Source organism: Bos taurus, chromosome 6 (genome assembly GCF_002263795.3).
Source record: "Bos taurus isolate L1 Dominette 01449 registration number 42190680 breed Hereford chromosome 6, ARS-UCD2.0, whole genome shotgun sequence".
NCBI lineage: Eukaryota > Metazoa > Chordata > Mammalia > Artiodactyla > Bovidae > Bos > Bos taurus.
The window spans coordinates 13360972-13377907 of record NC_037333.1 but is presented as its reverse complement, the minus strand read 5'-3'; the positions used below and the strand labels follow the sequence as shown (position 1 = coordinate 13377907).

The following is a 16936-nucleotide window of genomic DNA, read 5'->3' as shown; positions in this document are numbered from 1 at the left end:
GATTCTCCAGGCAAGAACACTGGAGTGGGTTGCCATTTCCTTCTCCAATGCATGAAAGTGAAAAGTGAAAGTGAAGTCACTCAGTCACGTCTGACTCTTATCGACCCCATGGACTGCAGCCTACCAGGCCCCTCCGTCCATGGGATTTTCCAGGCAAGAGTACTGGGGTGGGTTGCCATTGCCTTCTCCGTAAGAAACGCTACTAAGAGCCAAAGCAAAATTTTCACAACAGAATGGCATTAGAGGAAAGCAATGAGGGCCATCAGGGAATGCCCTTGGGTTCCCATGGTGACATTTGTTTCTGATTATATATAATATAACATTAAATACTTTCCTCCTGGAGTCTAAAGGCTTTTAAGAAAGGAAATAAATCAGATTCATTTTCTTTCTAATTTGTGATATCCAAAGGCATATTTCCTGGTTTCTGCAGTCCTGACTACCAAAGCCAGGAAACAGGTCTTTAAAATAAGCCTTTAGGTTCCTGCCTATTTTAATTCCCTTCTCTGGGCCTAAAGACATTTTAATAAAAGAATCAAATAACTCCCTCTTCTCCATACCTAGGCATGTTTACTTTCCATTGAAACATAGTCTGCTATTATATCTATCAATAGTCTATATTTTCTCAAAGTTCAGATAAGAGATTTACAAAATTTGATATGGGATTTAAGTGCCCTGGCTTCCATTTAACAAAATGGATAGGGGAGTCTAATGTGTATTTTTCAACCACACCAAGCAATTAACTCAGTTCTGAAACTACCTATCTGGAGACAAGATCACAGATCTCAGAGGCCAAGGACTCAGTTCCACAAAACTGCTGCCTGCCTCTTCCTTCAGTCCAACTCCCCTCCACCCCACCCCACACACTTCAGAGGCCAATTGCAAGTCCAGGTTGTAACTTGTGCTTCTATTAATACCAGCCAGCTATATAGTGAAGGTTCCCTTGATCACCCTCTTTGGGTTCCGTTAGTTTGCTAGAGCTGCTCACAGAACTCAGGGAAGCATTTACTTAACCATTTTATTACAAAAGATAGTACAAAGGATATGGGTAAACAGTCAGATGAAGAGGTACCCAGGGCAAGGTGTGTGGGACAAGATGCAGAGCTTCCATGAGCACTCTAAGCTGCCCCTCTCCCCCCATTTCCACCTGTTCACCAACTCGGAAGTTCTCCACACCCCTGTCCTTTGTGTTTCTACAGAGGTTTCAGTATGTAGGCAAGGCTGATTAAATTCTTGAGCTTTGGTGATCGACTCAACCTCAGTCCCTCTGCCCTCCCAGGAAATCAGGGGATGGGACTCAAAGTTCCAATCCTCTAATCACAAGGTTGGTTCTTCTGGGAATAGGACCCATCCTTAAGTTTCATAGGGGCTACCAAAAAGTTACCTCATTAACATAACAAAGGACATCTTTATCCTTCTCACCACTTGGGAAGCTTCAAGGTTTTAGGAGCTCTGTGCCAGGAGTGGGGACAAAGGCTATATATATATATAAATCATAACACCACAAGTAGAAAGAAAAAGAATTATAAACTAAATGTATCCCCCACACTGAGAGTGATATATTCTTACCATTTATAGAAACATACACAAAAGCAGATACACTACCTATGGTCCCAAGGCTTTGACAACCAACACACACCAGGGAAGCAAGCACTCAACAGATACCTTCAGACCTTCGGAGAGACACAGAAAGGAGGCAAAAGGAACGAAATAGACATAGAATGTGTATTACTTGCAAGGATGGACAGTTTACTCAGGACAGGCAGCCAGCAGCGTACCCAGGCACACCAGTAGTGCCAGGCAAACCCAGAGGGGTCTCGCTGGAGTGTCTGTGTGTGTTTCACACACACACACCAACACACGCTCTCCTCTCTCCCTCACAAACGCATACATCCTGTCTTTCACAGTCTCTCTCTCACAGTTCTGTCTAGTAGGCTCTCAGTCTCTCCTATGCACACACCATCTCTTACACAGTCTCTCACGGTTGTTGTACTGCTCATACACAAAATTTCTCTCGCATAGTCTCTCACACAGTCTCTCATACACAGCTCCTCTCTCTCATACACAATGTCACACACACAGAGTCTCTTAACGTACAGAGTCACACAGACTCCCTCTCCTGTCACACTCGCACGCGCGCGCGCGGCCTTGGCCCCGCCCCTCCGTGGCCCCGCCCCCGTTCGGGCTCCGCCCCGGCGGCTGAGGGCGGGGCGAGCCCGTGACTCGAGGGGCCGAGCCTGGCTGGTACTTGTGGCGCCCCAGCCGGCGGGGCGCGCTCTGGAGGCGCCTGTCAGTGGCAAGCGCGGACGATCCTACGGCGGCCCTCGGGCATTCGGTCGCTGCCTCCGGCTTGGCGGCCGTCCCGGGCGGCAGAAGTTGGCGGCGGGATGTGCTCGGCCGGGCAGCTGCTAGGCGGCGGCGGCGGCGGCGGAGGCAGCGGCGGGGAGCGCGACGAAGATCGAGACGCACTGGCGGAGCGAACGGCGGCGGGGACAGAGCAGGAGTCCGGGGCGAGCCCGCGGCGGCGCGGGCGGCGGCCGCTGGAGGAGCGGGAGCAGGTGAGCCGGGCGGGTCGGCGCGCTCCGGCCGGTTTCCCGAGCCCCACGCGGCGGCGGAGGGAAGTGGTCCGGCGGGAGGGCGGCGCCCGGGCTGTGGTCGGCTCGGGGAGCTGGGCTCCGCGGCATTCCGGGAAGCCGAACAGTTGACCCCGAGAGCAGTTGACGGCGCGCTCGGGGCGGGCCGCGGGGTCGCGTGCCGAGGGCCGACCCGGAGTCGCGTGCCTGGCTGGGTGAGCGCCGCCCTTTCCCACCCGTCTGGCGGAGAGGATTCTCAGGCCAGAGCCCAGGGCTCTGGGGAAGTGCCCTCCATAACGGTCACTTATCTGAAAGCCTTACATGTAAACACTCTTCCACTTGGAATAGGTTCCCCGGGGCTGTGTTTTAGGGGCCAGCGACTCCCCTCCCGCCTTCCATCTTGGCATTTCTGAACACACCTAGCGCCTCCGTACGGTGTAGGTGTATTTCTGTAGCCATGCAGTCAGTATCTGAAGGCATGTGTAGGAGCGAGTATTACAGTGGATGTCTTGACGGGGACTCTCCCAGAGCAAGTTTTTTACATGAACAGAAAGGAGATCTAAACTTCATTGAAAAACTGAAAACGCCGGAAAATTGCTTTCAGTTGTTACCAAAGGGGGAAAAAGCATGAGTCCAGCCATAATAAAGAAAAGAGAAGTTGGGCAATTTTTGAAACTCTGACTTTGCTTTCACTAAATAAAATATGGTGATAATAGGCATTATAGCATGTATCTTGACAATTAGGCAAGACGTTTAATGAAAGAAATTGAATTATCCCACACAGTGGGATGAATTTTCACCATCAAATACAGTAGACCTTCAAAAATACCCGAGATTAGTTTACCCTCAGAATCCCATTAAAGCGCAAGAAATAAAATTATCCTTTGCCTTTATTACAGGGTATACTGTTGAGATCAATTGATGCCTGTCTTCTCTCATTATCCTTCAGCATCTTTTTGCCACATTTCACAAACTCCAACATCACTAAATGCATTAATAGGTAATTTCTCTGCCTTGTGTTTAGGAAACAGAAATAACCGTGTGGCAGGCACAAAATATGCCTTAGCATTAGGTTTTCTCACCATGTGGAAGTGTAATTTTTCATTCTTTTGACGATATAGGAGATGGTAACTGAAGCATATAATTGGTAGCTGTGAGATCTTCCTAACTAGTTTCCTGATGGTTTTCCCCCATTAAGTGTACCATGACTCAGTAGCTAAAGGACTGTTTCCTCTTACTTTAGTTGTTCAACTGGCAAAGTGAAGAAAACAGCAACAGAAATTCCCTGGGGCAGGGGAAATATATTTGAACTGAAGGTCCCAAAGTAATTTTCAAGCGGTTGTAAGAGAGTATGTAAAATACTTCATCTAAGCTTTTGTGGATTTTTCATCAGCAGCAGCTCTGGTCTTAACGGAATTGCTTAGGGTACACAAAAAAGGATGAAACAAACAAAAAAAGAAACATATACCCTAGAAAACAGATATACTTTACATACCTGCCTCTATCATTGTATGTCATGGACATTTATTTCCCTATACTCCTGTGAAAAAGTTATGATTTTATTTTTATCACATGGTTTATTTATGTACTCTAAGCCCACATACACAATACTTGAAAATTACACCTGAGATATGCATTCCCTCCTAATAATATATATGCACCAAAGAACTTCTCATAAGTAAGTCAAAAATAAACAAGAAATTGATACAACCCAACCCATTGGTATAAGAAACAAGCTATTGTGATATATCACTTCTTGATAATGAAAAGTGTTAGTCTCAGTCGTGTCCAGCTCTTTGCAACCCCCATAGACTGTATCCTACCAGGCTCCTCTGTCCATGGAATTATCCAGGTAAGAATACTTGAGTGGGTTGCCATTCCCTTCTCCAGAGGATCTTCCCAACCTAAGGATGGAAGTCTCCTGGTCTCCTACATTGCAGGTGGATTTTTTGCCATCTGAGCTATCTGGGAAGCAATAAATGTAGCTTTTTTCAAGTGCTGAAAATGAAACTTAAATTTTGTATGCACTGTCTTGTAATGACAGTAGAGACATAAAGATATTTGAGGAAGAGGTAAATGAAATTAACAACTGTAAAACATAACCTAATGAGTTGTTTTAATTTGCTTTTCTTTAGGCAGATAGTGTGTGTGTGTTTGCTGCTTTAAGGACACGTGAACTCCAAATTACAAATGGAGTACTTTTGAAAACTTGGTTTGTAAACTTGTGTTGATATTTGGAACTTGGAGTGAACTTTTCCATAGAAACAATGATATAAACAGAATCAAAACCAAAACTAATTAGCTGGAAATGAGACAGAGGCCATCTCCTTGCTGTCCTTTCTGCTTGACACACTCAATATTCCAGAATCTGAGTAGCCTCATGGATGTTAAGAGAGAATTGGTAGCAGCGGCTACAGTAATAGCAGAGGCTCCCTTATATCTGGACCAGGGTTAAGGGTGGTGTGTTCTTGAATGCAGTAGCTCCAGAAGGCACCTGACTTCTGCTCCTCCAGCTCTTCCCAAGATTTTTGTCAGTCCCTAATTTTCTGTATTAAATCCCTTTCTATTTCTAGTTCTTTCACAGTTTGCCCTTACCTGATAATTTGATGAAGCAGGTTTCTTCCTTTGGCTCTTTCCCAGGCTAAAGTCTCCTCTACATACATCTTTCCCTTCACTTTTTCTTTACATTGTTGACTCAAAAGCTCTTGCCCTTCCTTCAACCTGGAGGGCTCTTACATCAGCTTTGATTATACCAAATGTGTCTTTGGCTCATTGTTATTATGATACCAGATAAAAATAGTATTTATTTCATGTAGTACCAAAATACTGGTTATTTATATAGGTGTTTTCTCAATAACTAAGATCTTGTCAGCGTTTTTTTGTTTTTTGTTTTTTTTTTAACAATTTATCCTTAAATCCTACTCCATCTGAGAGAAAAACTAAGGTTCCTCTGTCCTTTTGACCTGAATCTTTCCAGGTAAGATAATTGACAAGGCAGCCTGTGTCCTAGGAAAGGAGGACTTGAAAGACTGGACCAGGTTCCCCAGATGAAGGAACTGTGTTAAGTCTGAAGTAGGAGTTTGGCATCAAAAAGAAAAGCCAGGAGACAGGCAAAATGCCCAAGGAACTGAAGGGACAGGACATAGCTGTCCTGAATGTGTGTTGGTAACTGTGTGCATGCTGCTGCTGCTGCTGCTGCTAAGTCGCTCAGTCGTGTCCGACTCTGTGCCACCCCAGAGACGGCAGCCCACCAGGCTCCCCCATCCCTGGGATTCTCCAGGCAAGAACACTGGAGTGGGTTGCCATTTCCTACTCCAGTGCATGAAAGTGAAAAGTGAAAGGGAAGTCGCTCAGTCGTGTCCGACTCTTAGCGACCCCATGGACTGCAGCCCACCAGACTTCTCCATCCATGGGATTTTCCAGGCAAGAGTACTGGAGTGGGGTGCCATTGAGAGATGATCAAAATATGTTCTGACTCTGAATGCCAGGTCCCTTAGAGTATCTGCCCTGCTGTATACCTAGAAGGTTAAAGTTTCTAGTCCTTTTATTACATTTATGTGTGTAATGTGAGTGGCATCCACTCAGACGTGGCATTTACAACCTGAATAACCTAAGATGTCCCTGCCATCTTAGAGCATAGAAAGGTACCACTATTCTTGGATTGACTTTAGAATCATTATTTCTAGCTTTAAGGTCTTCATGATTATGTGTTATGTACTTTGGAAAATGTAGAAATATAGAACAATCTAAAGAAGAAAACAAGAGCATTTGAAATCTGAGTAATATTGTGCTATAAAATGTGAAATATTTGGTGTTACTGCATTCATATATCTGTGTGTATGTGTGTATATACACACATTTTTTAACAAGGTTTAATGTAATATTTGAATGTGGTATCTTGTTTTATCTACTTAGGCATGTTATGCCGTTTTCCAACTTTATCAAAAATTCTTTGCAAAAATTATTTTTAAGGCTGCTTAATTGTCAGTCCCTTAATACTACATATTTAATGTGCTTTATACATAATACTGCAGTAAAAATCTTTGCTTATAGAGTTCTACCTTGTTGTCACAGTTCCTCACAGTTCTACCTTAGAATAAATTTCTAAAAGTGGAAGGCATAGGTCAGTAAGTCAAACTCTTTGAAGTCTCTTGAAACATCCTAAAGAATTACATTCAGGAAAGCCTGCACCAGTGTACATTTCTGGCATTAGTATGTAAGAGTGTCAGTTAGAAGGCATCCGTGTCAGCAATGATTTAATTGGTAGATTAATCTTTGCCAGTTTCCGTTCAGTTCAGTTGCTCAGTCGTGTCCGACTCTTTGCATCCCCATGAATCGCAGCACGCCAGGCCTCCCTGTCCATCACCAACTCCCAGAGTTCACTCAGACTCACGTCCATCGAGTCGGTGATGCCATCCAGCCATCTCATCCTCTGTCGTCCCCTTCTCCTCCTGCCCCCAATCCCTCCCAGCATCAGGGTCTTTTCCAATGAGTCAACTCTTCACATGAGGTGGCCAAAGTACTGGAGTTTCAGCTTCAGCATCAGTCCTTCCAGTGAACACCCAGGACTGATCTCCTTGCAGTCCAGGGGACTCTCAAGAGTCTTCTCCAACACCACAGTTCAAAAGCATCAATTCTTTGGCGCTCAGCTTGCTTCACAGTCCAACTCTCACATCCATACATGACCACTGGAAAAACTATAGCCTTGACTAGATGGACCTTTGTTGGCAAAGTAATGTCTCTGCTTTTCAATATGCTATCTAGGTTGGTCATAACTTTCCTTCCAAGGAGTAAGTGTCTTTTAATTTCATGGCTGTAGTCACCATCTGCAGTGATTTTGGAGCCCCCCCAAAAAAGTCTGACACTGTTTCCACTGTTTTCCCATCTATTTCCCATGAAGTGATGGGACCAGATGCCATGATCTTCGTCTTCTGAATGTTGAGCTTTAAGCCAACTTTTTCACTCTCTTTCACTTTCAAGAGGCTTTTTAGTTCCTCTTCACTTTCTGCCATAAGGGTGATGTCATCTGCATATCTGAGGTTATTGATATTTCTCCCGCCAATCTTGATTCCAGCTTGTGCTTTTTCCAGCCCAGCGTTTCTCATGATGCACTCTGCATATAAGTTAAATAAGCAGGGTGACAATATACAGCCTTGATGTACTCCTTTTCCTATTTGGAACCAATCTGTTGTTCCATGTCCAGTTCTAACTATTGCTTCCTGACCTGCATACATTTCTCAAGAGGCAGATCAGGTGGTCTGGTATGCCCATCTCTTTCAGAATTTTCCACAGTTGATTGTGATCCACACAGTCAAAGGCTTTGGCATAGTCAATAAAGCAGAAATAGATGTTTTTCTGGAACTCTGTTGCTTTTTCCATGATCCAGCGGATATTGGCAATTTGATCTCTGGTTCCTCTGCCTTTTCTAAAACCAGCTTGAACATCAGGAAGTTCACGGTTCACGTTTAGTAGGCAAAAATTATCTTACTGTCATAAGATATTGCTAGAGAGGTTTACTAGACCATTCATATATTTACCGAGCATCTGCACTTTTCCCCTAGATTTTAAAAATGTTATTTATTTATGTATTTTTGGCTGCGCTGGTCTTCCTGGCTGCACACCAGCTTCAATAGTCGTGGCCCTGAAGCAGGTGCACTCTTACCATACCAGGGATTGAATTCGTAGCCCCTGCATCAGCAGGCAGATTCTTAACCACTGGACCACCAGGGAAGTTCTGCATTTCTTTTTAATCATGGTCTTTGACCATTTTTTCTTTTGGCATTATTATAAGATATTAATGCCATATTTCACATTGCTTATAATTATTTTCCCTGCTTGCTATTTGCTTTATAATTTTATGATGTTTTTGATTTAGAAATGCTTTAAATTTTTATTAGCCAAAGGAATACTTTTGGAAATTTAATACACACATCTTACACCCTCAAACATGCACACACACACACACACATATATTTTTATATATTTCTTTAGAACATTCTTTCTAATCCTACAGTTAATTAAAATATCCACCAATGTTTCCTTTATGTGTGTGTTTATAGTTTTATTTTTATTTTTTTTACTCTCTGTATTTAATCTCTTTACAATGACTTCATGTATTGTGTGAGGTATGGAACTAATCTTATTTTCCCCCTAATCACTGAATAATCCACTTTCTCTTTGGGTTCACAATCCTTTATAGTAGTTATAAATACTGAAATAAGCTTTTACATTTTTCTGTTGGCATTCTGCAGGGGGTTTCTTTTTCCATATCACATTTTTACTGCTGGTTTTTAGCTATTGGTTTTTATATATTAGTTTTAAACTAACTACCTTTCTGAATTCTTGTATTAATTCACTTTTTAAGAGTGTTCCGGGGATGAAGCCTTTTTTATATTAATGTATTTATTTGGCTGCTCTGGGTCTTAGCTGCGGCGTGTGGATCTTCTGTCTTCATTGCGGCTTGTGGGTCCTTCAGTTGCAACAGGTCAGCTTTTAGTTGCAGCATGTGACATCTGACCAAGAATCAAACCTGGGCCCCAATGCATTGGGAGTGTGGTGTCTTGGCCATGGGATCATCAGAGGAAGTCCCTATTAATTCTAACACTAATATATACTAATATCTCTTAGACTTCTAGGTGTATAATCATCCACTCTATAGATAAGGTTGATTTTGATTTCTTTCAAATGGTAACGCTTTATTTCTGCTTCTTGCCTTTTGCAGTCCTGGAACTTTCAGATAAGTGTTGGCTTATAGATATTTACATAAATAAATGAAGGAATGTGCATAATAGCATTTAGCAAAGAATGTTCCACAAGATCATCTGTTTAAAAAAAAAGTGGCAGCAGCAGAAAGCCTTATACCTGCTCTTTGATCTGTCATTAAAGATATGATTAGCAGTACATATTCTAGATCCAGAATACCTAAGTTTGAATCCTCACTCTGCTACTTACTAACTGTAACTTTGGGCAAGTTAATTGACCTCTTTGGCCCTCAGTTTCTTCATCTGTCTAAAGGGGAAAATAGTTGTGTCAACCTCACAAAATTGTTATACGTATGTATATACATATATATGTGTGTATATATATGCATGTGTATATGTAATACATGTAGAATGTTAGAGTAGTATCTGGCTATAAGCATGTAAGGGTTAGTATTTGGACCTAATTTTCAACTAGAACCCTAACTAAAAAGAAATCTGAGAAATGTTGTTTATAAGTTTTGCACACTCCACAGTTAGAAAGCCACCCTAGGAAGAAGGAGGACTAGAACAGTGCTCCTCAGCTTTAATGTGCAAACAAAGCATCTGTTGTTAAATACAGGTTATGATTTCGTTGTTCTGGGGTGAGGCCTGAGACTTTGCATCTCTCACAAGCGCTTAAAGTGAGGCTGCTGCTATGCCCGTGGGCCACACTCTGAGTGGCAGGGAGTAATAAGCATGCCAACCCACCATCCTTTCCCTTCAACATGGTATCAGTAATAGAAATGTAGAAGTTATTTTACTTTTTACTATTTCCCTCGAAGGGTATATTTGAACTCTAGGTAAAGTGTAAGAAGCCAACAAGCCTTGGTTCCCCAGGCCAAGTGATTTGCTCTCAGTCTTACAACTGTCTCGTACTAGAACACACCAGAACCCAGGTCTCCAAACTCCAGAGCCGGTTTTGTTTTTGTTTTCAGAAATAAGAGCCTTCACCCATGATGGAAGAACAGTCTGATAAATCTGCTGCCCCCCTTTAGATTGTGTAGTTCAAAAACAGATATCTGTTTGTACCCACTTCCTTTCACATCTTTTAAAAACAGTCTGCAAACAATACTGTAGCAAGTTCCTTGAGTTTAGATGAACTTGGCCCTAGACGTAATCTAATTTCTTTCCAATGGGCATCTAGTCACTAGAGTAACTCCCGGGATAATTTTGTATATGGTAGATACCTTTTGTTCATTTTTGTCGTCATGCAAGGGTGGAACCTCTAAATCAATGGCTCTTAGGGCAATTAGACTCACAAGGGGCACTTGGCAATGTCTCGAGAGACATTTGAATGTTAAAACTGAGGAGGTATAGTACCATTGGCATCTAATAAGAGTCCAGGGATCCTGCTGAACAGCCTGTAATGCACAGAACAGTCGCCTACAGCAAAGCATTGTCTGACCCAAAATGTCACTAGTGCTCAAGTTGAGAAACTCTGCTCAAAATGAATTACGGTTACAGTGATTTGAGTTGTTGAAAATGCTCTACTGATAGATACTCCAGTGGATACGTAATAATTGTTTATTTTCTTGACACCTACATTCCAAACACGTAGTCTCCCAACAGATCTTTTCTCACATCTTTTCTTCAAGCAACTCCTTATATGCAACTTTCTCCAGTTTTCTTTCCCTCTCTGTTGGAGGATGGAGGGAACAAAAGGTGCTCACCAAACTAAGAAGGTATCTCTAGAGACTGAAAGAAACAAGGCAGGCAGTTCCATGTAATCAGTGGATCACTATATTATAGGGTAACTTGCTTACAGAGTGGGATTGAGGAGACAAGGATATGCAAGCATTTGCAGCTGCACTCCACACTGCCAAGGGGCCACAGAGACAATTTTACAGTTAACCTCGGGTATGGGGGTACATGCTTGGAAACAGGAAGTGCCTTCCTAAGTCAATATTTATGAATAGATAACTAGTCTTGTGGACACAGGGAATAAGTCAGTGAAGGTTTTCATCATTGTTTGGGGACTACAGAGCAAGAGGCCAGCCTGGCCCTAATGATTATTAAACAATGCTGATTAGCTCCAAAGCCCTTGACAACAGAGAAATGACTTACTGCACAGTACAGTCCTGGGTGGGGTCAGCAGAACAGGAGGAACCCTGTGGGCCCACAGTGGAGTCACTTATGCCAATGGCCACATACGTTCATGTTCTTTTTCTGCCCTTCTCTGCTACTACCCATCTCTTTTTCATCTCTGCTTACTGAGTGTCGCACTCTCCTGTTGCCTTTTATTCTTCCTCACCTCCCATCCTAGCCACTTTCTCTTCATTTCCATGCACCTTCTCCACCCCACTGCCGCCTCTCTTCTATAGAAGCCGATGTTGCAGAGCAGTGGAAAAGGTATTGGAGTGTGACTGTTCTAAGTTTGAGTCTTGGCTTTACTGCTTTATGGGTCTTATCATCCTAATAACTTAATCCCTCAGAGACTCAGTTTCCTCATGTGATGGGTATAATTCTATCTACTTAAAATTCTTATGAGGGTTCAGGAACATTTTGTGTTATGAAAGACCTACCATATAGTAAGCCCTCAATGAATATTAGCTACCTGTTTTACCCTCATCTTCTCTCTCATCTTTTTTCTCTGGTTGCCTTCTTTTTCTTATCTAACCACATCATAGAACTGTATTTTTAGTCTCTGCAATTTTCAGATTTATAGAATAAGTATTATTTATTGAATAAAGTATTAAGATTTCCTAATCTGAAAATCAGATAAGTATTTCATATTTCTTTTTTTTTAAAGTAGATTATGTTGCTTTTTGTATAGATCTCTAGTTTGATTTTTTTTTTTTTTTCTTGTTGTGGATCACTGATCCTTGATGGGAAAAATACCCACCCTCCTCTGTTCATGTTGTTCTCAATTTACTGATCAGAAGTGGCAAAGCAAGGCTAAAGGGAAAAACCGAAAGTAGTTCTATGATATTAACCTTGCACCAAAAGACCTAAGTAGAAACTATGTCTTTTTTTCATATTTCCTTTAAGCTTTAGCCACACTATCTTTAATTTCTGTGATCTCTGGAGTCATAGTGTTATCTTGCAATAACAGCCACATATCTTCAAGAAACTTTGAGTCTCTACTAGTCATGTTTTGGTTCCTAAAGAGTGTGGTGTATTCGTGTGTGTGTGTGTGTGTGTGTGTGTGTGTGTGTGTGTGTTTAGGGGAATTAACAAGATAATCAAAGGGTAGTTTCATTTGGACAAAGAAACTGAATTTCTAATTAAGTTAATGCAAAAGATACTTTCTGTCTTCTGATCTAATTTTTCCCACATCCAGGGGGATTTTTTTCTGTTGTTTTTTGTTTTTCTACTTAACATCATTGGCAGCTATGTCTTGTCTTGGCTTAGGAAGAGGAAATAATTGGCTTTATTTGTGGCTGCTGTTTTCTTATGGCAAAACTAGAGCTTATCTGATCAAAGGGAACGCATGGTCCAAATGTTTTGAACTTTATGGAAAACAAAGGATAAAATTATTATTAATACTTTATATCAAACACAGTGTTAAGAAAATTCAGTTTCCATTTGTGGTTTTTACTATATTCCTTTGATATAATTTTTTCTAACATTGGTGAGTTTTTTTTTAATTCCCTCTTCCAATCCAAAAATTTTTATTTTTGTCTTTTATCCTCTTCATCAAAATTTTACTGGGATGTGTGCACACCACCTACAGAGGCAGGGAATTTAAGGTGTATTTCCCATGGCTGGCAAATTTCATGAGTTTGATTAAATTCAGAATTCCTTATTCCATGGTTTTCAGAGATAATAAAATCTAACAGAAGCTGTTGTCATGCCACAAATTGAGAATTAAGAAAAAATTCATTTTTAAGGAAAAATGTTTGATTTTGGCTTCTTTAAATAAACAAACTGTTCCATCTGTGGTAGCAGCCAGCATACTTCCCTATATGTACAAGGTACTCAATAATGTCACCAGAAACTTCATTTCTTTAAAAAAAAAAATTGATTTTAGGGTAAGTACAAAAGGTAGAAAATTTTAACCTGCAGCTTGAATCAGTCATACTCTTCACTTCATGGCCTGTTATTATCTATCGTTAGTTCATTCATAGCATTAACTTTAATTGATTTATTTTTTATTTAATTAATTTACTTCTTCATTGCAGAAATGTTCTCTTCCACTGCAGTAGGCAACTCTTTTAATATGCTTGGTAGATATGGCTGAAATTGTGTGTATATTTTTTAATACTTGGTTTCATTTGTCTAAGTTTGTAACTATGATTTTAAATACTGAATTCTATTGGTTAAAATGACAATGAAAGCAAATTTTAGTATTTTTCCATTTATAGTAATTTCAAAAACTAATTCAAGAACTAGCTGATATTCTCAATGATTTGTATCCATCCTCCCAAATGGATACAAAAAAAGTTTTTCTCCTTTATTGGTTATATGTAGTTTAGTGTAAGATGAGAAGGCAATGGCACCCCACTCCAAGATTCTTGCCTGGAAAATCCCATGGACAGAGGAGCTTGGTAGGCTGCAGTCCATGGGATCGCAAAGAGTCGGACACGACTGAGTGACTTCCCTTTCACTTTTCACTTTCATGCATTGGAGAAGGAAATGGCAACTCACTCCAATGTTCTTGCCTGGAGAACCTCAGGGATGGGGGAGCCTGGTGGGCTGCTGTCTATGGGGTCGCACAGAGTCGGACATGACTGAAGCGACTTAGCAGCAGCAGCAGCAGCAGTGTAAATAAATGTTAAAACTTTGCATTTAATTTAAAAGTGACAAATTATAAATGTAATAATAAACATGTTATAAATTATATATGCTGCAGCTAGGTGAAGCTTTACATACTTAGTAAAAGTTTATATTTAACATCTTGTTTTTGTACAGTTTGTAGGCAATAAAACCTGCAGTGACATTTAGTATCCAGTAAGGAGGAAAACATGTCCAGCATCACTGGAAATAAAAGAAATGCAAATTAAAACTATTAGAGATAATATTTCACCTAGCAACTTGATCATTTTAAAAATGAATAATGTGGATTTAAAGAAATAGTTTACGAAATAACAATACACTGAAGTTAGAAGTAAAATTGATTTGGTCTTTCTGGAAGGAAATCTGGTATGAAACCTCACAGGTTTGATCTACTGCTGTTGCTTCCCACTTTAAAGTTGTAAACACTGCAGAACAGGGAGGCTAAGTAATATACTGAAAGTATCACAGCTAGAACATTGCAGAGTTGCGATACAAACCCATGCTAAATAACTATCAAGCTAGTGTTGGTTCATGAAATTAATTTAGTGAATTGTGAACAGGATAGGATAGGACAGAAATCATTAGAATGCTTCACATGTGGTATGAATGTCATTTTGTGGAACTTTAGTTTATATGTATTAGGTCAAGAAATAAAATATATCTCTTATTGTGGATCACAGTCAAAATCACTGCACTAGCCCAGACAGCTCAGTTCTGTCTCAAAGCCTCTGCCTGGGTTCTTTTCCCCAGATATTCCTTTGGCAAATCTTCATATCATTGGCTTAACTATAACCTCTCTGAGATCCCAGCTCTGCCTAATGTAGGCAGTCCAACCCATCTTCCTCTCTGCCATTACTCTGTTTTATTCATAGCCCTCACACTACTTGATATTATTTTGTTTGTTTGTTAATATATTTATTCTCTGCAACTTCCCACTCTCCCCTTCACAGGCTCACACAGGAAACGTCATCTCCATGAGAGCAGAAATTGCATATGGCAAATGCTTCAGACAATTATTTTGGCATCTGTGAGGTAGTATAGAGTCTATAAAATTTTCTATCTAAAATGACACTGCTGGTATAAATGCAGTTGATGTTTTTGTTGAAGCAATGTGGCTTCCCAGGGGAAACTTTCATAACAAAAATTAGTTTTAAGAGAGAGAGAACTTTTTGTATAACAGGAACATATTCTATTGTCAGAATCAACAGAAAGGAAATGAATGATGTTAGCTGTGCATTGAGCTAAGTTCAGTTCAGTCACTCACTTGTGTCCAACGCTTTGCAACCCCATGGATTGCAACATGGCAGGCCTCCCTGTCCATCATCAACTCCCAGAGTTTACTCAAACACATGTCCATTGAGTCGGTGATGCCATCCAACCATCTTATCCTCTGTCGTCTCCTTCTCTTCCCACCTTCAATCTTTCCCAGCATCAGGGTCTTTTCCAACGAGTCAGTTCTTTACATCAGGTGGCCAAAGTATTGGAGTTTCAGCTTCAGCATCAGTCCTTCTAATGAATATTCAGGACTGATTTCTTTTAGGATGGACTGATTGGATCTCCTTGCTGTCCAAGGGACTCTTAAGAGTCTTCTCCAACACCACAGTTCAAAAGCATCAATTCTTCGGCGCATTGAGCTAAAGATCCCTGTAAAACAGTTGTAAGAATTTAGGCAAAGATTATGTTCCTTGATGTGCTGTATTTTAAAAACCACAGTATGAAGAAGGTGAAATTTAACAAACAGGATCTTGGAATACTAACTAGCATTAATTTATGTAAGTGGTCAGAACTTGCTATCTTGTTTTTAATTTTTCTTGAACTAAACAGAGGAAAGACAGTAAATGAAATGCATAACTAACATAGGTTAAAATTCAGATCAGCCATTTCAATAATAGCAAAGTTGAAGGATAATTTTCAAAAAGAGGTAAAATTATAATGCTCATTAAATATAAAATGAATACATGTTAAGGGGTTTATTTAGCTCATCAGTAGTGAGGGAACCAGACAAATGTGAAAACTGCTTCAATGGAGAAATCAGTCAGAAATGTATATGGAAAAAGGTATGTTGAAATGAATTTACAAATAGCCGAGAGACTGGCTTTTTCCATAGGTGGGGTGGGAAGACAGTTGAACCTCTAATGGAACAGAATTTGTCTGTCTGTTAATAAAAATTATTTGCATTGCTGTTGGTTATTTATAATTTACCAACTTGTAAAATATCTTGAAAGTCATAAAGGCTAAACATTCTTTTAAACGATGCACAGTTTTCCATGGAGATACCCATAATTTTTTTACTTATTCTTAATTTTCTTAAAGTATAAAAAAAGTCATTTCCAAAATGTGCTACACAGAGTAGATTAATTTGTATATTGTGAGGGCACTTGAACTTTTCCTTTACAATGTCTCGTGTTCTTGTGCTGCTATAAAAGATTAATTCTATTCTAGTCTTCCATGGTAGTACTGTACAATATACATTCAGAGTACATGTGGAAATGCATGATTTATATGCATGTGAAAAGCAAGGGTTGATTTATATTTGAAGTTCTTTCTGCTGAGTTATTTAACTGAAATTAACCTGATACTAAGATAACTACTGGGGCTTTCCTAGTAGCTCAGCTGATAAAGAATCCGCCTGCAATGCAGAAGACCTGGGTTCGATCCCTGGGTTGGGAAGATCTCCTGGAGGAGGACATGGCAACACACTCTAGTATTCTTGCCTGGAGAATCCCCATGGACAGAGGAGCCTGGCGGGGTCACAGAGTTGGATACAACCGAGTGACTAAGCACAGCACAGCACAAGACAACTACCAAAAGCAAATTTTAATAAGAACAGGATGGCTGCTCCAAGGATTCCATATTCATGTCTAGTTTTTATTCAGCACACAAATCCCAATTGCTTGTTCCTAGCATTCT

The 16936-nt window shown here is 40.6% G+C and overlaps 1 protein-coding gene and 1 long non-coding RNA gene across 2 annotated transcripts in view; one reads left to right on the top strand and one right to left on the bottom strand.

The window, feature by feature from the left end:
* The first annotated feature begins 2246 nt into the window (after window positions 1–2246).
* Window positions 2247–16936, top strand: part of FAM241A (family with sequence similarity 241 member A) — a 43282-nt gene continuing 28592 nt past the window's right edge. The window contains 1 exon segment of the mRNA NM_001076961.2: window positions 2247–2555. Coding sequence (NP_001070429.1) covers window positions 2385–2555 — 171 coding nt within the window. The 5' untranslated portion in view covers window positions 2247–2384.
* LOC101902721 (uncharacterized) overlaps window positions 13644–16936 on the bottom strand; it is a 28175-nt gene continuing 24882 nt past the window's right edge. Inside the window, exon 4 of the long non-coding RNA XR_807152.4 lies at window positions 13644–15670. This is a non-coding gene — a long non-coding RNA (uncharacterized lncRNA). The remainder of the gene's footprint in view (window positions 15671–16936) is intronic.